Source organism: Hippocampus comes, unplaced genomic scaffold, assembly GCF_001891065.2.
Source record: "Hippocampus comes isolate QL1 unplaced genomic scaffold, H_comes_QL1_v1.1 scaffold470, whole genome shotgun sequence".
Classification (NCBI taxonomy): Eukaryota; Metazoa; Chordata; class Actinopteri; order Syngnathiformes; family Syngnathidae; genus Hippocampus; species Hippocampus comes.
In genome coordinates, this window is record NW_017805536.1 from 363,614 (window position 1) to 390,784 (window position 27,171).

General features: G+C 42.2%; 2 protein-coding genes across 3 annotated transcripts; both read right to left on the bottom strand.

The window, feature by feature from the left end:
- Positions 1–1,565: 1,565 nt before the first annotated feature.
- Positions 1,566–6,150, bottom strand: zbtb8a (zinc finger and BTB domain containing 8A). The gene is made up of 4 exons (XM_019878294.1): positions 5,700–6,150; positions 3,282–4,192; positions 3,025–3,194; positions 1,566–2,170 (listed from the first exon to the last, which is right to left on the bottom strand). Exons 1-4 carry the CDS (start codon positions 5,762–5,764, stop codon positions 1,856–1,858), a joined length of 1,461 nt encoding a protein of 486 aa, XP_019733853.1. The 5' UTR covers positions 5,765–6,150; the 3' UTR covers positions 1,566–1,855.
- Positions 6,151–6,253: 103 nt separating this feature from the next.
- On the bottom strand, positions 6,254–12,153 carry gale (UDP-galactose-4-epimerase). 2 transcript variants are annotated; one of them, XM_019878295.1, is made up of 11 exons: positions 12,065–12,153; positions 10,450–10,573; positions 10,255–10,370; positions 9,831–9,944; positions 9,475–9,651; positions 9,273–9,386; positions 9,125–9,191; positions 7,711–7,796; positions 7,010–7,087; positions 6,807–6,921; positions 6,254–6,716 (listed from the first exon to the last, which is right to left on the bottom strand). In XM_019878295.1, the coding sequence occupies exons 1-11, from the start codon at positions 12,080–12,082 to the stop codon at positions 6,655–6,657; spliced, it is 1,071 nt and encodes a 356-aa protein (XP_019733854.1). In that variant the 5' UTR covers positions 12,083–12,153; the 3' UTR covers positions 6,254–6,654. The 2 variants fall into 2 exon arrangements, with proteins under 2 accessions (XP_019733854.1, XP_019733855.1); XM_019878296.1 differs by lacking the exon at positions 12,065–12,153 and adding an exon at positions 11,624–11,748.
- Positions 12,154–27,171: the final 15,018 nt, after the last annotated feature.

Sequence of the window (27,171 nt, forward strand, 5' to 3'; positions counted from 1 at the left end):
CAGAAAAAACAGAGGTGGGACTTGATGGATTTTAGGATGAAATTTGCAGCCATGGCGAAGTCTACAAAAATATCTTTAATGTGTCCAATAGTTTAAAAAAAAACAAGAAACTTTTAATTGGCTTACCATCATAGTGCATATTATAAGGTAGCATTGCAATGACACGTGAAAATTCCATCTCATTGAGTTCCTCATTAAATAGTCCTCTGTACTATTTCAGGTTCAATCAATCTCTCTTTTCAAAAGTAAAAAAAAAGAAAAAACATTTCCATTATGAAAAAAAATTGTACATAACACTAAGAGTTTATCATTGAAACACCACAAAAGAAACACCCAGGACGCATGCTTTAGATACTGCATATACATATACTTAAGGAGCTTGTCACAAAAGTAAAACGATCTCTCAAATAATTGATCAGCCAGTTGTGTTAGAGTCAAAGAATAATACAGCATATCAGAGTAACTTCATGAGTAAACACACACACGCACGCACACACACACCGCTGGATTTGCAAACTGACAAGTGGCAGCCACCTTGGTGGATTTTTCAAGCCCGGCAAGCCAAATCCACTCAGAAAGTGGGTCGGGAGACCAAGACCCTGAACCGGAATTTGAGAGAGACAATTGTTTGATTCAGAATTAAAGTCAGTTTTAAATGGCTAGAAATACACCCCCGCCTGACGAACCTGTAAGCATTTCTTTCAAAAGAAGACATTTCCGCCTGGCTTACGCGAGTCACTTTTATGACGTCAGCTCAGGCCTTTGCTGATTGGTTCCTTCAAACTGTCTGTTTGCCCTGCCTCAAAAATGCGCTTGATGAGAATACTACTGTTTCTGCATTTTCAGGTTAAAAATTATGGAATGAGTACTTCAAACGCCTCAAAAAATCTCCAAAACAAATAAATTCGGGGAAAAAAAACTATTGATGACTAAAATACATGAGTTTTTCTATTGCCCACACGGCTCTTCTCATGAATAATGTTCAATTTGTGCTATTTGCGTCATGTCTTTTTTTTTTTATTTTATTTTAGGGCAAGTTACATAGTTTGAAACATCACGGCAATTTTATGGAGTCCACTTGGAGCACAACTTGGAATTTTGGCCCGTTTAAGCTTATTTGTGGATATTTGTAGCTGAAACCTGTCAGCTAATCAAAAAGGCAATTCCCTGAGTAGCAAACAAAATTTAACAATTGTAGCTATGAAAATTTGTACAACATCAGAGCTGATGGAAAAATGTAGCTTTTGTGGGTGGCTATTGAAGTTCCGGGTAGGTTTCAGCATATTCCTTGAAACTCACAGGAACTGTTAAAGCAACTGGGAAGTCATCACTCATTGAGTTCAAAAAGTTGTGACGTTTTGGAGATACACTATGTTGAGAAATAGTAAAGTTGTATTGTTTTACTCAAATGTTAAGTTGCCCTTTGACCAGATTTTCAATAGGTAATGTAACACAAAAGATATTCTACCCAATTTCAGCCCCCACACGCGTGCGCGCGCGCGCACGCACACACACACACACGCACACACACACACACACACACACACACACACACACACACACACGCGCGCACACACGCGCACACGCACACACACCACACAAAAGCTCAATTTTTCTGGAACCCTCCATGCAATTTTCACAATTCTTACCACATTGCACTCGGGTCGAAGTGAATTCTGACAGATTGCTATTTTGGGGAAATCTTGTCTCATTGCTAACTGGATCACACCTTGGTAGCCTACATTCTCAGGCATGACTTTAACATGTTCACCCGCAGCCAATATTTACACATGCGCACGTGCACGCACACAGACATGCACACATCACACACGCACACACACACTTTGGTCCAATTTCACTGCAGCTCCTCATCACTATCATCCACTTGTTGAATGATCAGGTCAGCCCCGGAGTCTTCGGCCAAGTCGTCGTCATCGGTTGCCATCCAGGCCCGATTACTCTGCTCCTCCTCGCCGTCCACACCCAATAAGAGAGCCGGCTCCTCATTGCTTCCCTCTAGACTTTCCATGGGCATAGTATCGCGGCCCACTTCATGGACGCACAGAGGGCACATACGGTAACGCCTTGTGCCCTCACACACCACTTGGCCAGAGTCTTCCGTCACCGGACACTTACACCTCCTGCACACCAGCTTCCTGGCTTGATGAATCTGACAAGTAGCACAGATCACAGACAATTGTCATTTGGTTTGGTACAAACTACATACAGTATACATCATATGCAATTTTTTTTCAGACCAATAGCAGTACGAGTATTCACACATACACTTTGAGTACGCACCGATATGGAGTACTGATACCGAGTACTTTGGATGTATAAAATTTCATTCTGACGCAAATGATGATTCTCAGATTTATAAAACTGCTGCAGTACAGCGCCAACTACTGCCAAGGAGGACTTACACGATGTCAGATTTATTTATTTTTTTCCTTTAAGTATTGTTAGCTGGTCTCGGCAGCTTCCATGAGTACCCGCTACCCTAAAATAAGTCCGGTATCGGCCCAATACCAATAACTGGTATCGGTATTCGCCCAACCCTAACAGAAATGTTGTGACACAACCCTCAATTAATTATATGTCAGGCTGAGTTCTTTCCGTGAATCACACGCATTGCATGCAACGCGCATTGGATAATCTTCAGCTTGCAAAATGTGTGGGGAAGGCCCTTTTCTTTCCTCGCATGATTGTGTCCCCGTGTGCAAAGAAAATCTGCAAGTCTGCTGTGGAATTCTTCTATCAGAGTCCTGATATCTACTCCGTCAAACACCTTCAGCATAAACCAAAACAGACATGGAACTCCTGACCTGACCTATTTGGATGAATAGACAATCATTCCCACAGACCCAAAATCTCACTGTAAGTCTTCCTAATTACATGAATAATTATAACATAAAAAGCTATTTTAGCTGCAAAAGTGGGACGGACTTCTTACTGGTGGTAATGGTGAGGTTTCCAAATGCCTTTTGCAAGAAGCAAAACAATAATCCTGAAGTTAAGGCATACCGTCTCAAAGTGGCTGCGGAGATGTTCCAGGCGAGTAAATCGCTTCGTGCAGGCCTGACACGGATACGGTCTCTCGCCAGTGTGACAGCGCAAATGACGCTTTAGGTCTGCCTTCCTTTTCACCGTGTGTGTACAGAAAGGGCATTTGAAGCGCATTGTGGCATTGGATTCTGTAAAGCAGACGGAGAAGCCGTTGGAATCGACATTTTTAACCACATCGGTTTCAGTCTCATTTCTCCCCAAACGTCTTTGCTTACCATTGTCATTGAAGTTTGCAACAACACCCACAATTGGTGGAAGATTGGCGTAAAGCTCATCAGCCTTCTCCGCCTTTATTGTGCTGCCCTCCTGGATGTCTGGGTCTTCATGCTGGTTAGACTGGGTGCTGTTGGTCGCCTTTCGCTTATTTGCACCTTTGGCACGCCGCCGCTCTGACACTGGCAAAGTATACAAAGGGTCCTGGGGGTCCTCTAACTCTGTGTTGAGCTCATTGGCAGGACTACTTGGCTCAGTCTTCAAGGCAGAACCTGAAATGTCCTGCTCCAAATCTTTGCCCATGTAGCTTGACTGGGATCTGGAGCTGTCCCTGGTCCAAAGTGCAGGTGGTGGACTGTCAGAACGTGGTTCTGGAGGCTGCTGCTGCTGTTGTTGTTGCTGCTGCTGCTGCTGTTGCGGCTGCTGCTCTAAAGTCTCCTCACCAACCCCACTGGTAAAGCTGCAGGTCTCTGACAAGCTGTGACAACGATCGCTGTCTTCATCTTTCACGCTAATGTCCAAAGAGGATTTGATGAAATTCTTACAGTAGTTGATAACATTGTTCATCTGCAGGTAACTAGCTGCAGACATCACCTCAATCACATTTTGACCGGAGAGGTCCAGCTGACCCGAATAGATGAAATCCAGGATGACTGTGAAGATCTCGGGGCTGAAAGAGTCAAAGGTGGCATTAGCAGACTCCGACATGCCATCGAGGCCCTGGGTCAAGAGCATGCGGAAGTAGCCGCTGCTGGCGCACAGGACGTTGCGGTGGGCCCTGAAGAGGTGGCCCTCTACCAGCACACTGAAGTCACAAAAGAGCTCTTGACGTCTCTGTTGGTTGAGCTGCTTTAGCAGGTTGGTTTGGTGAGCCACCGTGATGTCGGCCGCGTTGAACCATCTCTGAGGTTGTCTGCAAGATGCAACAATGCATGACAGGTTCAACCTCATCACTTAAAGTAGCATCAAGCACTTGAGTTAATGCGCATGTTAACACAGATTATTTGCAATTGACAGAGGGGAAAACGACAGACAATTGAGGCATCGTATCGGGTCTCATGACTGTCATGTTCACCTTGAACTTAGTTACATCTGCATGACTTAATGAAAGAGAGAGATAAAACAAGAGCTGTATAAAACAATATGCCAAAAGGATCGGGATTTTGAAGCCAGTTTGATTGCCTAACATTACACTATTTAGGATGATGCTACAGGATGAAATAATATTCATCCATCCATCCATTTTCCCAATCGCTTTATCCTCACAAGGGTCGCGGGAGATGCTGGAGCCTATCCCAGCCACAAATCCTGACATGTGCAGTCAACTCCAAGGTCGACTGAGACATTAACTGATTTTTAAATCAACTTTTAAATCAACGACTCTATAAAGTGCCAATCAAAGCTCAGGATCATGATCTAAAAACAGTACTTGCAATGATTCTCATGTTTTTTTTTTTTTTGCTAGAGTGCACGACTACACTTAATAGTGTTTAAACATACTGTACCATCCTTCCCAATGCTGTGGTCTGCGCTTGTACAACACTGAAGACGCTCCGCCTACTCGATTACACTCTGGACTTCCATTGGCTAAATCATCCATCAATCAAAATGTGTCATCTACTGGGCTACACCCGACACCAGTCAGGAAGCTTCGGGTGACAAATCCCTGTAATCACCCTTAATGGAGGCTCGTCGCACGTCGAATACGTGATGTTACAAACACACTCGGGAACGGAGAGAGGGAATGCAACGTTGTGGAGAGCCACGAACTTTAAATACACTGAACCACATTCATACCCTTTATTTTTTAAACAGTAACCTAGTTTCCCATCCTCATGTCGACTACGACACACATTCATTTAATTATTCGATCCAGCCTAACTGGCTCGGTTCGCATTGCCCGCTTGAACCCACCCGCTCAAATTATACCACTGTGCCCCAAATATTTAATAAAGGAATGTGATGTAAACAATAAACACATATGAAATTAGAGCAAATTCAGGCGTATGGAGCTGCAAAGCGTCGTAAGAGTGCTGTAGTCCTGTGAGGGTAAAGCGGGCAGCGACGCACCAGAGCAGCCCACTGTGTCCTGGAGCGACGCCCACTTCAGGCTCCGACCAGCACACAATGGAAAATAAACCTCCGAACACAACCTACCGTTGGCTTCTATTTGTATAGAATTATTTGGGTGGGAAATCCGCCTACGGGTTATACGTTAAAAACGCCCGTTTTATTTAAGTGGAACCCCCGCCCCATCCCACCCCCACACACTTCTTGCCGGAGGTCCGGAGCACAGCGAGCAGCGGGGAGGATTTGCCTCGCTTACCCGAACGCAACGACTCTCTCCCGGCGCGCGCATTCGACAGAACCCGCTTACGCCCCTCACCATGATACCCGTGATAAAACCCTTCGATACTTACTGGTGGTTGGATTCACCCGACGCCCGATAGAGCTTGTTTTCCCCCTCGTCGGTCACAAGATCCATTTTTTGGCTTCCCTACAGGCTTTTCTTAGGCCTTTTTCTCTCGATCAGGGTCCACAGTCAGCCACTTCCTGCTCAGCCCTAAAGACCGAAACCCGGCGAGAGAGACTGGAGCGCTGTGCTGACGTGGGTGTTTTATTAACTGGGTGCCCGAGGGTTCAAGGAGCCATTTAAAGACCCAGCGTCAAGCAAAACAGAAGCTTTTGCTTGCACAATGTCGCATTTGGGTTAACAATTCAAATTTAAAAGTCAAAATAGCAGGTCTCCCACATTTGCCGTAGTGACCCGTGAAAGTCAAAGGGTTGATATTCGGAGGGAAAAAAAACCAATCTTGTTCATTTTGGCAAGCAATGTTTTTTTTTCTTTCAGTGTTCATTTGGGGAGCCTTGTAAACGACACAAAATATGCGAGACGAAGGTCTATCATCGAATGAGTATGGCTTGGAGAACAATAAAGAAAAAGAAAATACACAATTTGGATGCAACAGACACTGATAAAATGTGTATTTCTCAACAATGCTTTGTGATGTGTCAAACTGATGGGATTCCATCACTTTGCAAATACAGCAGTACTTCACAATTATTGAGATATGGCAGAATAATTTTAAGACCAGTATGAATGTGCATTCAATCACACAGATATACCGTTATAATGTTGCGTTTAATTATACATTTTGACTGATGGACTGAAATATTTTCAACTAGCTCATAGTAAGGTGTGTAGAGTTCATTTTAAACACCCATTTCAGTCATCACATGATTGAATTCCCTTTTCAATAGGTTAAAATATTATTAAGCATAAAGTATTCCTATTCCCCTCAATTATGAAAAAAATAACTGTGCTTTGGCCCTTTGATATAGCAGAAGTTAAAAAAAAAAACTGGAACGGTGTCGTCAATCTCCCTCTTTGGAATATCCGATGGGGTTCATGGACTGCCAGCGCCAAAGATCCTCACCTACATGCAAATGAATTATAATATCAGCTTCGTGTATGACACATTTGTCTCTTTTTTTTTTTCCAAGAAGGAAGTTGCGGGAAAAATTACACATTCTTTCCAATTCAAATTCAGACTTCCAGCCAAGCTCCTTCTCAGCCAGGGCAGGGTCAGCATAACAGCATGCTGCATCTCCGTCTCGACGAGGGGCAATCTTGTAGGAAATCTACAGAGATATAAGATGGCACCTTCAATTCACAGAATAGTGTCGTGTTCCTGTTCCAAGTTTATTTCACTTGATCTATGTGACTCACCTCCTTCCCGGATGCCTTCTTCATCGCATTTACCATCTGGAGCACAGAGTAACCTACTCCCGTTCCGAGGTTGTAAACCTGTTGGCGGAGAAAATAAAATAAAATAAAAATTCTTTCATTGTATCAATGTTATGTTTCCCAACCTTCATTGGCCCAAGACTCATGAACACCAACGAACAAAATTACCCCAAAAAGTGGCTCTGTCATCTCGCGGCAGATGTGTCACTGGCACAGGTTGTTGAACAGACACATTGTTTGTAATATAAATTCATATCTAATTTTTTGGGGATCAATTAAATGAAATTTGATAATTTCCATCACCTCATTTGATGACATTTCAAGGAACAATTTTCTAGAGTCACGACATTAATGCATATCATACACACCATTAAATGAACATGTTCCATCAAATGAGATCCAATACAAAGCCTGTGTCAAATACTCACTTCCAGCAAGGTAATAAGAATGAACAGATTTGCTTTACGTGGTGAGAGAGGTTTCTGTCAACCACTTGGTAATGTGCATTACCACCACCTGCAGGATTCGAGTGGAAAAAGACTGACTGTCAGCCATCCATGTCAGTCAAAACTGTGGATTGATGTTGTTTTTTTTTTTTTGTTTTTTTTTCTAAGTAAAAAGATTTTGATATGGCACCAATATTTAATCTCAGTAAAAACCTGCATTTCTTCCTGTTTTGTTACCTTGCACCCACAGTTGTCTTTCAGCTTCTTCAGCGCGGCTATGTGTCCCTTTGCTAAATCGACAACGTGAATATAATCTCTCACACCTTGAAAGAGAAAACACATTAGATGTAAGAGTGACAACATATTTCTTTCAGAGAGGGTAAACACATGCGGATAATCAAGGACAAATTCAAGCATTTCCCCCTCTTTCTTATCAACGTTAGGCCCAGTTGTCAAAAACTGTGACTGATTATCCCATTGTGTGGGTTGGTTTAAGAGTGATTTTTGCTCAGAAAACAGGCAAGGCCAAAAATTGCAAACGTTAAACCAGTTCCATATTAGCAATATAGTAAAATATAAGATGGACAGTTGACAGCAAGTTCGATCGAGCCACAGACCCCGCAGCTCTGAAGCCTGCGCTGTCGATTTCAAATGGAGAAGCAACTGGTTGTGTTTAGTATTTGCCTAATACAGTGGTTCTTAATGTTGTTCGAGGTACTGAACCCAACCGGTTCATATGCATCCTTCATTTGCGGAAAAAAAAAAAAGTATGATTATTATTTTTTTTTTTGGGATAAATTCAACTCAATTCAACTGTATTTATCGAGCACTTTCAAACAGCCGTCGCTGCATGCAAAGTGCTGTATATGGAGCAATTAACATATACAACAAACAGTAAAGCAAATTGGTTACAAATTCAAGACATAAACAACGCATTTATTAAAAAGAGAAAAAATGTAAACACAATTAGTATAATTATAAAGTACAAGTTTTTTAATTGTGCACAAATGAACCAGCCAGTGATGGCCAAGCGGGCGTGTCATAACTAATTGAGATGTTGAGTTGGGCGTGTCTTAACCTCCATGGCAGAGGCTCTGTCGAACCCCCGAGACTGATTCACCGAACCCCTAGGGTTCAATCTAACCCAGGTTAAGAACCACTGGCCGAATACATCTAACAAGTAATTCCCTTCAGCGGAAATGACAAGAGTAGTTCACCGCTGCAATGCAGTTACCAGATAAGCTAACAGTTAGCCTCCGTTATTCTATTTTTAAATTTTTATTTATTTATTTTTTTATACCAAGTACATTTCTTCCAGTGGCGGCTCGTCAATAGAGGGCACAACGGCGCCGCTCTATTTTTTTTCAAATTGTTACCAAAAATACTGCAAATTATAGGTGAATCTGTTTTTAGATGAGTGGGATAATTCAAAAGTTGCTTCTCATGCAACCTTGGCGGACCGCACGCTGTGGCAAGTTCGGACAGACCTAGTAACTCTCACTTGACTGTCTTCTGTAACAAGATTTTTTTTTTTGTTCCTGGTCATGTGAGGAATAGTTACTCATTTTTTAAAAATCCAATAATGTTGTTAAAAACTGGTATGTGTCACCTGACTTACAGTAAACTAGATCAAATATTTGAGATTTGATACCTGTTCCATCCAGTGTGTCATAGTCATTTCCAAATACACTGAGGCACTTCCTTCTCCCAACAGCAACCTTTTATGAAGACATATTATGAAGACATGAAGTGACGCATCATCATCTGCAACTAAATTGCAAGTCAAAGCATTCATGTACCTGGGCGATGTATGGTAGTAAATTGTTGGGGATACCCTGAGGGTCCTCTCCAATGAGGCCAGAGGAATGAGCACCGATGGGGTTGAAATAACGCAGCAATATAGAATTCCACCTCTGCTCATGTAGTACACACAGCATCACCATCAGAAAAAGTATGTTCTTCAATGCGTGTGTTAGTGCCGCTCTACCTCCAGCCCAGTACCTTGTCGGCCTTGCAGTGGTCCTTGATCATCTCCTCAATGAAGTACTTGGTCCTGCCATAAGGGTTGGTACAGTTGCCGACAGGGTGCTGCTCGGTGATGGGCAAAAGCACAGGGTCTCCGTACACAGTGGCCGAGCTGCTGAACACCAGATTGTGCACCCCGTGTGCTTGCATCACCTGCAGTGCATACGGTTGCACATTATTATGGCACACAGGCAGCACTACAGATGCTTGGCGGGCAGACAGTTAATCAAGCCACAAACAAGGCTAGAATAACACACACATGTCCTCTGACAACAAACATTTGGACAAACTGTGATCAAGTCGCGTTGCACATTCAGTTGGGTGAAACTGACCTCAATTAGGTTCATGGAGGCTGTAAGGTTGACCTTGTAGTAACGTAATGGCTGCTGCACCGACTCTCCAACAGCCTTCAGGCCAGCAAAGTGTATCACGGCGCTGAACGAATGCTGTGACACACATGAGATTTAAAATATTCACGCCAAATTGTCTTCACGGTGTAACTTAGCAAAAGAACTTAAAGGGAGGCGCAGCGACTTGTGAAAAAGTTATGTAGGTCTGACTGAATGAGAAAATGACAGAGGTGAAAACAGGTTTCGTAACAATGGAAGCTAATAAAGATGGTTTGCGTGCGAAGATAACACGCAAAGGAAACCCAGTCGTGGTGTACAGCGAAGAAACATTTTGTAATGAAGAGTATCTATCCTAAGTTGTACATTTCATATACTTGAATGAAGCATATTGGATTGACGCGCTTACCTTTTTGAAGACTTCTTCCAGGGAAGCTCTGTCCAGAAGGTCGAGTTCATGAAACTCAATGCTGGTGTTCAGAAGCTTCTCTATTCTACGTAAACACTCTGGCACACCTCCTCCTCCTTCATCCATAACATATGCGTTGTGAACAGATAAAAACCATAGCTGGCTAAAAACACACACACACCTATTGCAGCTTACCTCTCACAGCATTGCTGAAATTATCAACCACAATGGGCTGGTAGCCTGCTTCAATAAGCTCCACTATGCAGTGACTCCCAATGTAGCCTGCACCGCCTGTGACCAGCACCTTTTCCGCCATTCTCTGCACATCAAATACAGTATGTAGGAATAGTTAGGACTGTATTACTGTCAATGTTTCATGTTCTGTTTGCATTATTCTTATTTTAGGTCGAGATCCCTTTTTCACACGAATCTATGGGAAAACGCATAGAGCCTTATGTACAAAAGCCCATTGAGGACATGGCCAGCAAAAAAAAAGAGAGGTCTGTCAGTGCTCCTGTGTGCGCCCCAAGAGATAGCAATAATTATGGTACATTGAGATTAATTCTGTTATCGAACCCAACTGTGAGATCAATATTGTGACATTTTATATATATATATCCTCGTCTCACCCTTCGGGTGGTGTCCCCCCCACGCAAATCCGTTTGTAAAGTGTTGTGCTCATGCACTACGTTCACGCGCATCCTGTGCATGTCCTGGAGGCTCATCCCTCGTCCATAAAACCTAGAGACGCCCCTGCGTTACAGGGACCATTGTGACTAGGCTTCACTTATGTGGTCTGTCTTGTCATTTTCTGCAGGGTAATGAGTTTTGTTCGGCTCGGAGACAAGAAGAGGGGAAAACACTGGCGTATTCATTCACCACCTCGGGAAGTGTGCGTCGAGTAGGGGGCGATATCAAGGCTTGTTTCAATCATAGTAGGATTCAGAAAAGATGACGTTTCGTCATCGCTCCCACGGCTGTGCCACGTGACTACATCAGAAAGCAGTTCAGATTTTGCCGCGAGACATGAATATAAAATTCTCGCATTCTGTACAAAATGTGGGCTTTTAACAGCGAATTGTCCGTTCATTGTTTGGATAAGTTTACATAGTTTCGATCCTAGAGTTTGGTTAGAGCTTATGGAGAGCAAGAGTTAATGAGTGAGATAGAGAGAGCGAGATTGATAATTCACTGTATTATTACTTTGTCAAATCTTATTTTAAATACGCGTCACCATAGTCACCATATACCCACTAAATCTAAGTAATATAGCCTGACAAATTACAGGCAAAACTCAAAGATAGCTACCAACGTCTTTGACAATGACAAAGACATGTATGTAGGGCTATTTTGGAGTGGAAATACTCACTTAGATTATTTTCCGATGGTCGTGAAACGAAATAAAACGGCAGAATGGACAAGATACAAATGCGGTTTCCCTGCAGAAATCTACTTCCTTTTCAATCGTGTACTGGAATGAAGTATACGATTGAAACGTGATTTCCGATATACAAAGCTTCAAAGTAAAAAAGAGAACGATTGAACATCACAACATTATGAAAATAAACTCATGCAATTGTTAAATAAAACTTAAAATCATAATAATGGAATGTTTCAAATACTAGCCACTATTGATAACATCGCAATATACTCCATACATACTATAAAATGAGTTTTATTTTGAAAGGCTCAGCGTCAACCCTTGAGCTTTTTTTACGTTATGATTAAAATGGCACTGACGCCAGCTCACCAGTAGACGAAGCCCAGCCCTCACCTTGTCACACAGAAGAGTGATTGTAAACCAGTTTACCTGAGAGTGAGATGACATGGCAGCGGACAGAAGTGCCACGTTTCACGTGTCCCACCCACGCCACCATTCGTTAGGTACATAATCTTAATCACTGTAAAAATAAATAAATAAATACATACATAAACAAATAAATATTAACAACATCTAAAATATACCAATTATTCTAACTATTCAATCATTGCATTTTACTCCATGTTATTATAAAGATTTATCTATGTTATCTGAGAGACAGTGTTTTCCGAATTTAACTAAAGAGTGAAACGTGAATAATGATTTGTCTACATAAGACACCACATAAAAGAACACTAGGAAACAAATTAATATTAGTATTTTATTGCAAAATTCTGTTATTTACTCCACCTCGATTTCCAGGATCTCAAAACTATTTGGGAGTTAATAAGATCTCTTATGTGCCTTTGGTGTCCTCATCAGAATCACTCAGTCATCATAAAAATGTACAGTATCAGAATAATGAAACTCTGAGCAGGCTTGTCTGATGTCAGTGAGACATTTCAAAGCATTAGGCCTCAAACGTAAAAAGCAAATTTCCCAAACAGATTCCTAGCTCTGGGATGACCTGAAATAATGACAATACAATAATCCATCCATCCATCCATTTTCTGGAGGCAGGTGTGCTTAAGCCTATCTCAGCTGTCTTCAGGCAGTAGGCGGGGTACACCCTGAAGTGGTTGCCAGCCAATCGCAGGGTCCACAAACAAACATTCATGCTCACACTAACACCTCAGGACAGTTTCGAGCATTCCACTAACCTGCCATGGATGTTTTTGGAATGTGGCAGAAAACCGGAGTTCCAGCAGACATTCAAACAATACAATACAATACATCCTGACTTATATCGCGCTTTCACAACAGCTGCAGCTGTAACAAAGCACTTTACAGTTTTTTCCCTCTAGCCATTAACTCTAACTAAACAGTAACCCAAATCTATAGTGGCTCTTTGCAATTTGGCACACCCCTGTGGAACAGCATTCCCGCAATAATTATCGTAGCTCCAACTCTGTACTTATTTGAACCATTGTCACTGATCTATATTCCACAGCATCAGAAACTTTAAAGCGCTCAAGGACATCTGTGCAATTGCACACTAAAAGATGTTCTACACATACTGCTACTGGTCACTTTAAAATGGTACAACAATTATCTGCGCTTTCACAACAGCAGCAGCTGTAACAAAGCGCTTCACAGTTTCTTCCCTCTAGCCATTAACTCTAACTAAACAGTAACCCAAATCTATAGTGGCTCTTTGCAATTTGGCACACCCCTGTGGAACAGCATTCCCGCAATAATTATCGTAGCTCCAACTCTGTACTTATTTGAACCATTGTGTCACTGATATATTCCACAGCATCAGAAACTTTAAAGCGCTCAAGGACATCTGTGCAATTGCACACTAAAAGATGTTCTACACATACTGCTACTGGTCACTTTAAAATGGTACAACGATTATCTGCACCAACTGCACAACTGTCATAGTATTGTATTCTACCACTGATCACTTTAGCTCTGCCTGGTACTTTACACATTGTCTCACAGGTGTCATTGGGTGATGCTACTGCACAACGGCACCCTTACATTATGGAATGTCTTTCCATACTTATTTGTCATGTCCTTGCTTATCGTAGTTGCTTGTTATTGATAATGCTAGTGGAGCCTGTACTACCGGAGACAAATTCCTTGTGTGGTCTACATACTTGGACAATAAAGATGATTCTGATTCTGACAACATAAAACATCGTTATGGCTACTGACAATGATAGACCTCTGGGGTCACCACTGAATGCTTGTGTTCAGAACATCTTGCACACAATGGAAGCATAGAGAATCAGAGAGATCAAGCATGTAACAAAATGAAACTTTATAACATGACAACATTGTATTTGTCGATCCTAACAAATGCAAAGAGAAGTAGGCCACGGACAGTGCCCTGAGGGAACCCATGTTCAGCGTAGCACGAAGACGAAAACACATTGTTAAAAAAAAAAAAAATCACGGGCACACATTGAGATCACCTGGAAAGACAAGATTCCAACCAATTTATTACCAGTCCTGAGAATACCAAAGTAGTTTACGAGCTTGTACAAAAAGAAAAAAGAAAAAAAAGGCATGTGACGTAGACCGATGCATTTCTAATAGTCTAACAGCTCTTACTAATATTTATGGTGAAGTTTCAAAATCACTTTATTGACTCTTAGACATCTGACTTACAAAAATTGCCAGTTAAAGTCTATTCCCTTTTTCACTGCAACCGTTTTACAAAGATTGTATTACTTGATTAACTGCATCAATGTTGGGAATTTCACCCTGTTTGGGCTTTTTTTTAATCACTCGTGATTTGTTTATTTTGTTTTTTGCCATTTTCATATGTATTTACAGAATTGGAAAGGATTTAAAACATACACTGAAAAAATGATGTGTTGAATTGACAATTTTATTTCATGAAGTGGTTGCACGAAATAAAATCATCTGAATCCAGATATGTTTAAGTCTACTACACATCCACTTAAAAATGTATTTGAATCCAGATTATTCTACAAAGTACTGTACCATGCACAGCCACTTGACAAAATAAAATGGAGTAAATTTGACACATTTTTTTCAGTGTGCATGTGTTTTTTGTATCAATGTTATCGTTTAGATTTTTATTATTGCCTTCATTTTAATTCAAAGGGAAAAAATGCACATGATGGAATAAAGTACATACAATGCCAATAGTGACACCTTGCAATGCCTTTGTTTATGTCCCTAACAAGAAGGAACATTCTCACAATCAATGTCTGAGATGTGAAGACCAATACAATTTCCTGCTTATCTACAATCATCTATCTGATATCATGGTAAAAACGTCCCCTGAAAAACTCTCCCAAACGTAATCACAATGAAAAATTACCAACAGTCAAGGAAGACCCAAATAATCTCTTTGTCCATCAATCGTCGACAACGATGTATGGTGACGAGTCGCTGATGGTGTAGCCAAACATTTGCCTGAATTGTGCGAGGGCAGCATGGGATCGGTTCCCACTCAGTGACGGTGTGGATGTGGGTGTGAATGATTGTTTGTATCTATATGTGCTCTGTGACTGATTGGGAACCAGTTCAGGGTGTACTGCACCTGTTGCCCCAAATCGGCGGAGAGATAGGCTCCAGCAACCCCCACAACCCTGTTCAGGAGAAGCGGTGTTGAAAAATGGATGGATGGATGGATGGTGATAGGCAGAACAATTGAGTGATCTTCCACTAGATGGCAGAAAGCACAATTAACCAGTGTATCCTCCTGTGGCCATTCATACAACAAGATACTGTAATAGCTTTGTGTTCAACTCCACAGGCCCAGATTTCCCACATATATATCTTTTGTGACATTTTGATTTGGTGGTGTGCTGATGTTTCGAGTGTAAAATATTTGTCTTGACTCAGTCAAGGTTGGGAAAAATAGAGCAGACAACAGGAGCCAACAGGAAAGAAAAAAGATGTTGATCTTTAAGTCCAAAGTTTGCTTACCTTTCCACTGCATCTTGTGACAACATATTGACTCTTATTGCTGGCATATTGACTCCACCCTTAAATCACAACCGTGTGTTAATTGGATGCAATCACATTTAAAAGCATACGGTGCTTTGATTCACTGATGGGGGAGAGAGGGAGAAGGTAATGGAAAGAACGAGCGAGGGTGTGACCATCCGCGGGGTCCCCATCTGATTCTCTTCATCTCTCTCCACCAGAGTGCCAGTTAATCCTCCCCTCACCGCCACCCCCCGACTCCCACCAGGATGGAGCAGCCCCCACTGAAAAGCGAGCCGCATTAACGCCAAGAACTTTCCTCTCGTGCTTGTCTGTTGGTCAAAGCTGATTGGAGATTACAGGCCTGTAGCGACACCGCAGCTCTCCATCTTATCTCAAATCTCTCGCAAACCCTTTCTTCTCTCCATCATTCTTAATCCAGACTCTGCAAAATTACAATGTCAACCACTTTCACTTGCTGCTGCCCTTCTGCCCTTTTCACCGCTCCTTCCGAGACTTAATGACATGAAAGATGAATCGAAGGCGGAGGAGATGGGGTGGTGGGGGGTGGGGGTGGGGATGATGCCTCCCCCTCCACAATGATGTCATGGGGGCATTTGTCCTACTGGTGTGGAGGCTTCCCTTCCTCTGCTAATTACCTTGTACAAACTCCAATCTGATACGGCGGATATGAGGCCCAAACACAATTATTGTGGGCTAACAAAGAGATATTGAGATTCAGGGAAGGGGAGCGAGGCTACAAGTAAGATGGTATGGTCAGCATGTGTACACACACACACACACACACACACACACACACACACACACACACACACACACACACACACACACACACACACACACACGCATCAATACAACCACTTGTCCTTCTCCTCCATTCCCTCAGATAGGCTAATGTTATTACTGTGGTAATTATGCTCATTAGTGCCAGCAGCTGTAGAGAGCCCACTGCTTGCTGTTCAAACCCCACCCCGACCATTTCTGCTGTGTTTTGTCTCCCCTTTTTGCGCTCTTCACATCTCATTTGGAGACATGCTAGGTTGCAGCTATAGTCAGCAGCAGCAGCAACAACAGCAACAACAACAACAACAACAAAAAAGGTGGGGTGGGATGGGGGGCATTATATATGTATATATATATATATATATATATATATATATAGTTTCTGATATTTTCTCGCCCTGTCAGATTTGTTGCACACGAGCACAAGATGGCGCTGTTCAGTCAAATAACTGCCTAACGCGGTGATTATTTTTCCCCCCCATCACGACCCCCCCCAACCACCACAACCCCCTTTTCACCCTCTAATCTGTGCTCTTGTTTCCATTCGTTTCATAAGTAATTGGGATTTCCCCCTGCACCCCTCAAAAAATAAATATTCCTCTGACGCTATCAATAAAATAAGGGAATTGTGGTATAAGTCAAGCAGCCTGTCAGTTTATTTTTTTACGAGTAATAATTGAGCAGTCAACACTAAGGCATAATCCACTTTATATATATTTGTAGAGAAATTACGAGAGCAACAAGGCGTTTTTATTCAAAACACAATCTATATTCAAAACTCAGCTAGATTGCGTTTTGTTTTATTGCCAGGGGCTGATGTAGCCACTAGGTTAGCCTGTATGCAGCTAAGTCAGACATCAGGCGCTAAATGTCATGCATAGCCGACTTTTATTGGCTGATAAGGCCTCTTGTACCCTTCTCCTTTTCCTGGAAGCTATTGTTAAAGGTGGCTGTTAATGCGGCTGACCAGATGGGCTCCTTCTCCCCTGCAGGTCTGAGTAAGGGTGTTTACCATCCGCTGGGCTGTGGATAACAGGTGAGACCACTGCAGAACTCTTAGCTAATCAGAGCAAACCAGATGTCAGCGATCTGCATGTTAACCTTTATTTGGCATTTAGGGGCCGTGTGGGCGTAGATTTGATAATAATCATCATGAATCTTCTGTTCGAATAAACTGAATTAGGTTGCCATGTGCCTTGTTGCGAAACATTTTCCAAACATGTCCACTAATTTTGTGTGTGGCAAAATGTTTACGGAATTACCAAAGCAAACATTGAACATTCCTTTCATTTCCCGGTGCAGGCCATGTGGAATTACTATAATTTGGTATCATGGCAACAGTAAAGGTAAAGCCCTGGGAAATGCAGAGCGTGGTCTTTTAAAGCTTTGAATCAATCTACCTTCATGGATGGCCTGAGTCAAGCATGCATGTATGGATTAGGTTGGCTGGAGCACCTGTCCCTGTTCTGTCAACAGCAGATCAGGTTCCTTGCCACACATTCACCTGGCTGACACAACTTCCTGTCACTGACAATGTGCTGGCCTGCATGAATACACAACATGAACGCTGCTTTCAAAATGAATTTAATGGAGCGTTACCTTAAAGGTATTTGGGTTAAAGACCATGTGCAGTGAATTCAGAGGGCGTTTATAACGTTGGAAGATCATTTCTGAAAAAACATTTTGGCTGTATAGTCAGTTGTGGAGATATAGCATGTCACTATTTTTCACCATTTTAGGTTTTTGGACCCCAGCGATACACTGAAGTATCCAGCACGAGTTGCGATTCAAATGACCAAGATCGTTATCAGCCTTGCGCAAACCTTGCTGATGGTACTCAACTCCCTTTCTCGATCTCTCATCAGTTGTCTTATGACCTGCCAACGTGCCTCCAAAAGCTGTGTTCTGTCCGCAGTGTTTTCCACAGGCAGATAAGCAGACGTGGAAGTAGTAGACCATCCATTTGGGCTTGGTGGCACAACATATCTTGGAGGCGGAGGTTATACTGCGGTCATTATGGATGAGTGAAGATGTGTTATTGTGTAACTCAGTTTGAAGTCCTCCACATGTCCGGGAATTCGGCACATTCTGCTAGGAAGGGGAGTTAGGGGTATCTGCCTATTGTAAAAGTCTCTTTCTGTGGCCATAGCGCAGCTCGTATAGAACCACTTGTAAAATATTGTTGTATTGTATGTGTGCTCTGTCGACACTATTCTGGCCTAAGTCTCCGGTCAGAAAAACTGCAGCGAATCCGAAGTTTTCGTTTGAGATTCTTTCATAAACTCCGCAAGTAGTGGTGGTGATGTGATGGTGTGGTGATGATGATGATGATGATGATGATGTGTAGTGATAATGGTGTGGTTTGTTGTGTGTGGTGGGTTTCTATATCAAACATATTTACATTGCATTGTTATACTGACTATGTTAATTCTGCACAACACAAGATGAGATAGAAATTCTGAGGATTGGCGTCTCACTACTGCCGCTCCCTTTACGAATTGAGCCGCTCCCTTTATTCTGGGGGCCGTAGTGACATCGACGAAATGCACCAAGTTACAGCGGGGACATTTGCACAGATAAGGTATTTTCTTTAAACCACAAATCTTATTACGATGGCTTTTGACACTAACCTGAATGCATTTACAATTGAGGAGGATTCGTTCACTGTTAGGCAGTTTTCACATGAAAATGATGAAAGAACATACGTTGTGCTCAATTGTTGTTTTGTATGAGCTATGATCCATCCATCCATTATCTGAGCCGCTTATCCTCACGAGAGTTGCGGGCATGCTGGAGCCTATCCCAGCTGACTCCGGGCAGTAGGCGGGGTACATCCTGAACTGGTTGCCAGCCAATTGCAGGGCACACAGAGACAAACAACCATTCAACATTCACAATCACACCTAGAGACAGTTTTCGAGGGCTCAATTAATCTACCGTGCATATTTTTTGGAATGTGGGAGGAAACCGGAGTACCCGGAGAAAACCCAGATGAACACGAGTAGAATATGCAAACTCTGCACACAAAGCCCGGGGCCCGGAATCGAACCCTAGACCTCTGCACTGTGAGGCAGACATGCTAACCATGCGTGCCACCCCGTATCCCTAGTGCACAAAGGAAAGTCTATCAAGGTGTGCCAAGATGAGAACTGAGCTAAGTCCTCTTGTCCACTCTAAAAAAGTAGAAAAAGGATAAATGCTGTACTCCAAACGGCGGAAGTTGCAATTGTCAAAAGAGGGGTCTAATTCAATATTTTCTTCCATTTTTTTTATAATTGTTGGTCACGTGAACCAACAATTTATTATATTAGGGCTGTCTCTACTGAATAATTTTGGAATCGATTATTCTATCGATCATTCCATTGATCATTGAAATCGTCTGATAAATTTTAATTTGCATTTTAGTGTGACGTCACCCCGCCTAAAGTCTAACATACTCTCCCAGCCTTCTCTGGCAAGCATTCATGTTTTTCTGGAAGGATTATTCCTGCATCTTCCGCAGGTCCGTCGTGACAGCGATTTTGATGTTGGCCACGTCTTCAAAACAAATCCCCTTGATGAACGCTTTGAGCTAGAGAAAGTGGAAAAGAAAAATCAGGAATGATGGTATGTATGCTCAGGGCATTGTGAGCAGCTGGCTTGTAATGGTGAAACAGCCATGAGTGGTCTGACCAAAATTCTCGCTTCTTCTCGCACACTGAAAAAATTGAACACCACAGCATCTAGGTTTGAAATCTCAATCTTCTGACAGACTTTGTTTGCAGAGTGGCCTGGTAAAGCGAGACTGACAGCTTGTTTCCCTCCAGCACTGGGATGCAAATCTCTCTAAGCTCTGCTCCGGTGTAATGATGACGTTCGAAAGTGACTTTGTTTCCTCCAGATAAGCCATTTCCTTCTGGTATCTAATCAGATCGTTTGTAGGATGCGTTTTTTTGGAGGGATCTTCTCGAGGAGAACTGGGACATTGGAGCAACTGATGGGAATTTAATAAAAACATAACATTTGCAATAGGGATAATGCCTCCTCTGTGATTTTTACATTTGGGCGATGGAACCTTCAGAGTCAAGGTTGCAAATTAAACATTGGGAGGCCTAATTATTTCATGGAATTCAACCGGTGCCACCTTGAACTTATGTATACACTGACGTTTAACCATTAACTGGAGTTCAAACAAACACGCTGGGCCTGCATGTCAGTGCACCGTTTCCCTGTATGAAAATTGTGTTTGAAGATTGAGCTATATAATTTCATAAACGTAACATGTGTACATGTCTCCTTACAAACGATTTTGCTTATTTTGTATTCTCCTGATGAATTTAACTCGATGTTTAAAGGAAGACATAAATAAATTTACTGTATTAAGAATCTAAGCAAAGTCCTATTAAGGGTCAGTTGAGTAAAATCTGTGAAAAATCAACATATGTATAGAGCATGCTAAAAAAACAACTAGAGCTATAACAAAGTACTGCACATAAATTCGAGCATAAAACACAATACATTTAATGACAAGAATGATATAAATGAGTACATGAATACATGAAAGCATGATTATTTACATATATAGATATGTTACCTGGCCCTGTGTGAAAAAAGACTTGCCCCCTAAATCCAATGACTGGTTCAGCCACCCTCAGCAACAACTGAAATCAAGCAATGAGTCTTTCACATTTCTGTGGAGAGTTTTTTAGCCCACTCTTTCTTACAGATTTGATTAAAGTCAGGAACAACCCAGCATTTCAATCAGGTTCAAGTCCAGCCGTTGACTGGAGCGAGTGCGTGGGATGTGATGAGTGGCAATTTTGGCCGGGAAATGACTGGCCATTCAGGAATATCCCAAAATTCCTGATGGCCAACATGCCCCGGGTTGTCCTTCAGCAGAACCCATGTGCACCTCAGCTTGATGTCACAGATGGATGACCCAACATTCCCCGTCAGGATTTTCTGGAGAAGAGAAGGAACCTTGGTTCTATCAATCACAGCAAGTCATCCAGGTCCTGAATTACTAAGCAGCCCCAGATCATCACACTATCACCACCATGTTTGACTGTTGGTACCATGTCCTTTTTCTGAAATGCTGTGTTACATATATGACAAGTATTGCCTGGGAACGCAGCCATGAATGTCATTTTTGCCTAGTTTCTTCCATAATTTTGAGTCATAAACACTGACCTCAAAGCACTGCACACACATCTGATCATCAGTTAGCTGACCGCTTGCACACTTAGACTTACAGACTTTGGCGCCTTCACAGCAATATGTGAGAATTCCTTCTGGCTTGTGAAAAATTTGTTTATAGACCACAGGGATGCAATGCTCCATATTATAAAAGGCCCAGTAGGATCAGCTGATATTTGCGAGAGATGATGTGACCTAAGCAAGTGGAGGTACACCACTGCCACGTCACATATAGAAAAGTGACCAGTATGCTACCTCATCTCTTCTTAAGCTAGCCCATGTGTTTAATTTCCCCATGGAATACTTGTTTTATCACGCTTGTGTGTGTGTGGCGTGTGTGTGTGAGTTTGTTTGTGGTCGCCATGGTGTTAATGTGTGTGACTGTATGTGTGTTCCATCAAGGCATATCTGTTTTATAAGGCTTAATGAGTGTGTGTGTGTGTGTGTGTGTGTGTGTGTGTGTGTGTGTGTGTGTGTGTGTGTGTGTGTGTGTGTGTGTGTGGGTGTGTGAAAACTTTAGATTAAAAATCAGCATTCTCACATATATATGTGTGTGTGTGTGTGTGTGTGTGTGTGTGTGTGTGAAATCTATGAAATACAGTTATCCCTCGGTTACCTTCCAAAAAGAACCAGTGATAAGTGAAATCCATGAAGTAGTGAACTTTATTTTTTTACATTTATTATACAATACTTAACTACATATACAATTAAATCAAAGACCAAAACCTGTTTTCAGGCCCAATTACAAAAAAACAAATGTTTTCAACAAATAACTATAATAGTTTTTGGAAATGCTGTACTCTCGACACGGGGCGCCGCCGATGCGTGCTGATTAAAATGGTTAAAAGCATGAAGAAAACTGCACTAAAAAAATCCGTGAAACAGCGAAGCCGCGTAAAATGAACCGCATTAGGGCGAGGGATCACTGCACATTCGAATTTTGGTAAGTAAGAAAAAAGGTCTTCATCCTTCTTGTTATCGCCCTCAAGCTGTAACATTGCTTCAGATTGTTGAAATATAAATATGATGGTTATACACAAGACACTATAAAGTATACAGTGCACTATTTTTTATTATACTATTAGGGGTGTAACAAAAAAATGATTTGAATTAGGTTCTGATTTCAAAGATGCGAGTGCATCCACTCGAACAGAACTTGAATCGTCCATTATTGGAGAGTTATATCTTTGAAGGAAATGCCATATTTACAGTGTTGACAACTTCATTCATATGTATGCAAGTGACAGCAAGAAAGTCGTTGAGTTGTATCCACACAGACATGTGAGAAGAGAACTGGGACTGAAGTGAACCTTGAAGACATTTATGTAAGTTTTGTTTGGGACATTCTATCAGCAGGAAACGTTTTCAGAATACACACAAATTCAAGTACGAGGATGTATCAATTCATCAAAGGTGTATGTACGCACAGTTCGTAAATGAGTTCCAATGAGATCAAGTCCACAGAGATTGCACGCTCGCGCAGACAGGAAAACAGAAGAGTGCGCCGATATTCTTCACTAAATTTGTTGCACCAAAAGTTGGAAGATGTGCTGTGAGCATGTCAAAGGACAACACCCTCGCTACATCAGAATACAAAACATGAAGTGCTCAAACAGGCGGAGTCAGGTTTGCATGAAAATCAGAATACCTCCGCATGTCTGCATGTGCCGTCTATGAAAATAGATCACGAAATGTAAAAAAAAATGTTAAATTACTGAGAATGTTGCACCAGTGTGCTGACTCTCGGGTACTTTGGGGGAAAAAAAAAAGAAACATGGAAATGCCAAGGAGAAGGACATCTGCAATCACGTGAAGTACTGTCCAAGATGTGTTCTCAAGAACATTCTGAGCTTTCGAAAGGGCCCGAGTGGAAAGTATTAAGACCTCTTCCTCTCTGGAGCTTGTGTGTGTTGACTATTGGTCAGCTGAAGAAATTGGAAAATGTTTTTTTTTTTTTCCCCCTCACCAGGACAGCACTGCTAAGAGGGCAGCTCAGAAGCTGGGGGACAACTACTTCTGCATTTACGGATTCCCACCGAGCCTCCACTCCAACTTGAAAAGAGAGCTGACTGATGGGCTCTCGATGTTGTCGGGAGTTGTCAAGTCTTCCCTTTTACCCTGGCATCTTGGAAAATGGCAGCATAGAGAAGTTTAACTATGCCCTGGGCAACATGTTGAGAGCTTTGCCTCGAAGCTCCAAGCTGAAATGGCCTCAGATGATCCAGACCAGGACCTTTGTAATTAATTGCACCGCGCTTGAGAAAACTGGGTGCGCGGCTTTTATCTCATGTTTGGGCACACAAGGCGCAAGTCAATAGCCCGTGGCATTATGGGAAAAACAATAAAATCATATAATTATGAATCAACAGTGTTTACTGGCTTAATTCAAAGTTTTTTTACTCGTGCATGCAGAAGTCAATACCTCGTGGTAGTGTGGGGGAAAAAAAAAATGCTACGTTTGTAGCCTTTAGCCGACAAGTACATTCAAACGTATTTGCAAGTACTGTACGTTCGAATTTACTTTAGACGTTTTAACTGAATCGAAATTGGGGTTTGTAGGAATTTCAGAAGTTGTCGCTCTACTTGGCTGGTTGCAGTATTTCACCTTTATGAGGAAACTAGAAATGAAGCAACTAGATGAGGCTGTGATGATGATGATGATAATGACAATAATAATAATAATAATAATAATAATAATAATAATAATAATAATAATAATCCAGTTTATCTACAGTAGATATACACATGTACATACATTTATACATTTCATAGATTATATATCATTACAATTCAACAACATATTATTGGACACATTATTTTGCAATACATTATTTCAATGTACTATTAAGCAGGGAAATTATACATTTCGATATTACAGTATTTAACATTATTATAAAAATGATAATAATTGGGATAAATACAGGTTTCCTCCTCTGGGTTACTTCTAATAGATGTCTGGTACGCTCTTCAGTTGAGTAACGCTCCTGGCCACCGGATGGGAAAACATGTACTGTACAGAATTTTCAAACATGAGTACAGCCTTTACAAGTTAAGGTTTATGTGATTGTCCAGAACTTAGGCCATTACATTTTCCCACAGATCAGATCTTTATTTTTGGAAGCAGATTTACAAAATGGCAAACTAAAGCCTGTGCCTACGGACCCTCCAAAATTAAGGAGAAATGGGGATGTATTGTTCCTTGGAGTCACTACCCAAGGCTTGTGCACAGGTTAAATGATCATCCATTCCATGTGGGTTTAAATAAAAGTTTGAATGCATTTCACATCACGACAACAAAGTCTACTGGTTTCTTATCAGGACGTTCCTGAATGCACCTTGACGAATAACCACCATCTGAACACTTTTCTGTCAACGCTGCAGCTGCTTTAGAGTTGCTGTCTTTTCCTTTATCCGTTTGATAATCAAATGATTAGCTCGCAACCGTGATGCAACTCACAAAAAGATTGCTGGTCGGTGATGGATGGGCAAAGAGATAGACTCAGACTATCAGCTGGGGGCGGGGGGGTGTCTTTGACACTTTGGATCTTGTCATCCATGCAACCCGACTCACTTTGCCTCTGTCCAGCCCCCCAGTTCCAGCCCACTTTCCCGCACCAGCTGCCTCTGACCCTCATCATAGCCTCGCCTCTGCTCGCCATGTGCTGTGAGTCAAAGGGGTCCCCACCTATTGCTCATCAGAATGGAAGCGCACCATCTCTGGGGCTTGTGCACTAAATCACAATCAATCGTTGGGCAGACAGAGATGGATTGGGGCGTCCACGACCCCGTACCTTTGCGAGAGGCCCCTGCCATGCAAGGGGTGGCTGTCACTGACAAATAATAGGAGTGGATTTAAAGGGAGTGGGTATAGGTCAAGTCCGCTGCCCCTGGAAGGAAGTTATGACAAAGCAATGGAGGGGAATTCTTTTCTCTTTAGGAACAACACCACTCACAAGGCGTGTGACAGACAGACGTGTGCTAGAGTTTGACACAATGACTTCTTGAAAGAATAAAATTGTCATCCATCTTGAAAAAAAAAAGAAAGGGTACATGCTTTTAAATACTTTTGTGTGAACTGCAGATATTTATGAGGCCTTTAACCTCGAGCATAACCCAAAAGATTCTACACATTCGGTTGTTTTGTTTTAGAATAAAATTAATTCTACCTAGCTATTGAAGGCACATTCGATAGGTGGGTTGAGAGGTAGCAAGCTAGGTCGGTATGAAGTAGGTAGATATTAAGGTTGGAAGTAAGAGATTTTTTCATGTGTTTGGAAAGATTTCTTTTTTTTTTAATTGTCCAATAAAACCGAGGTTGAACTTTTAGTTTTGAATTCCAAAAATTGCTCATCACCAGAAGAACGTCATACCTCCAGTGACACAAGGTGGTGGCAGCCTTGGGGCCGTTTTTCTTCAGCTGGAACGGTGGCCTTATTGAAGGTAAAAGGAGTTGGGTACAGTTTGAAATTATGACCGGCATAAAACCTTGAGGCTTCTGACAGAAAGCAAAATATAAGGTACTACAATACCTGTCAGGAAACGCCTCCTTGAACATCCATCCATCCATCCATTTTCCGATCTGCTTTATCCTCACAAGAGTCGCGGGGGTGCTGGAGCCTATCCCAGCTGTCTTCGGGCAGTAGGCGGGGGACACCCTGAACCGGTTGCCAGCCAATCGCAGGGCACAGAGAGACGAACAACCATCCGTGCTCACACTGACACCTATGACAAATTTAGAATGTTCCATTAACTCGCCATGCATGTTTTTGGAATGTGGGAGGAAACCAGAGTACCCGGTGAAAACCCACGCAGGCACGGGGAGAACATGCAAACTCCACACAGGAAGGCCAGAGCCAGAATCGAACGCTGCACCTCTGCACTGTGAGGCTGATACGCTAACCAGTCAACCATCGGGCCATTCCTTGAACATCTGAAAATTATTTTTGGTTACTTTGAGGTAATGCACTTCCTGCCATTTAACATGAATTCAAGTGTGATTGGTTAATTCAAAACACAGCCACATCCCAGTCAAACGAGGGTGTGCACACTTGTGCACCCACATAAACTCACTTCTTTATTTTTTGCTTCCCCACTTGAAAAGGTTTTTTTTTTTTGTTGTTGTTTTTTAATTCTGTTAAGTAGGTGGCCCGGTAGTCCAGTGGTTAGCACGTCGACTTCACAGTGCAGAGGTGCCGGGTTCAATTCCAGCTCCGGCCTCCCTGTGTGGAGTTTGCATGTTCTCCCCGGGCCTGCGTGGGTTTTCTCCGGGTAGTTCGGTTTCTTCCCACATTCCAAAAACATGCATGGCAGGCCGATTGATCACTCTAAATTGTCCCTAGGTGTGAGTGTGGGCGTGCATGGTTGTTCGTCTGATTGTGCCCTGCGATTGGCTGGCAACCAATTCGGGGTGTCCCCCGCCTATTGCCAGGAGACAGCTGGGATAGGCTCCGGCACCCCCGGGACCCTGGTGAGGATAAAGCGGTTCGGAAGATGAATGAATGAAAATGAATTCTGTTCAGTTGTACCGACGATAGGTCACATGAATGGTGGAAAAGGTTTTGAAACGCTTGACCCTGGTCTCATTCTTTACATCACAAAAACCTGGCATT

Coding starts and splice junctions, on each gene's coding strand:
- gale (XM_019878295.1), bottom strand. Junction 9,192..9,272: donor TACTACCATACATCGCCCAG/GTACATGAATGC, acceptor TCTTCATAAAAG/GTTGCTGTTGGGAGAAGGAA. Junction 6,922..7,009: donor AGAAGGCATCCGGGAAGGAG/GTGAGTCACATA, acceptor ATATCTCTGTAG/ATTTCCTACAAGATTGCCCC.
- zbtb8a (XM_019878294.1), bottom strand. CDS start 5,764: ATGGATCTTGTGACCGACGAGGGGGAAAACAAGCTCTATCGGGCGTCG. Junction 4,193..5,699: donor TCGGGTGAATCCAACCACCA/GTAAGTATCGAA, acceptor TGCATCTTGCAG/ACAACCTCAGAGATGGTTCA. Junction 2,171..3,024: donor TCCGCAGCCACTTTGAGACG/GTATGCCTTAAC, acceptor GCTACTTGTCAG/ATTCATCAAGCCAGGAAGCT.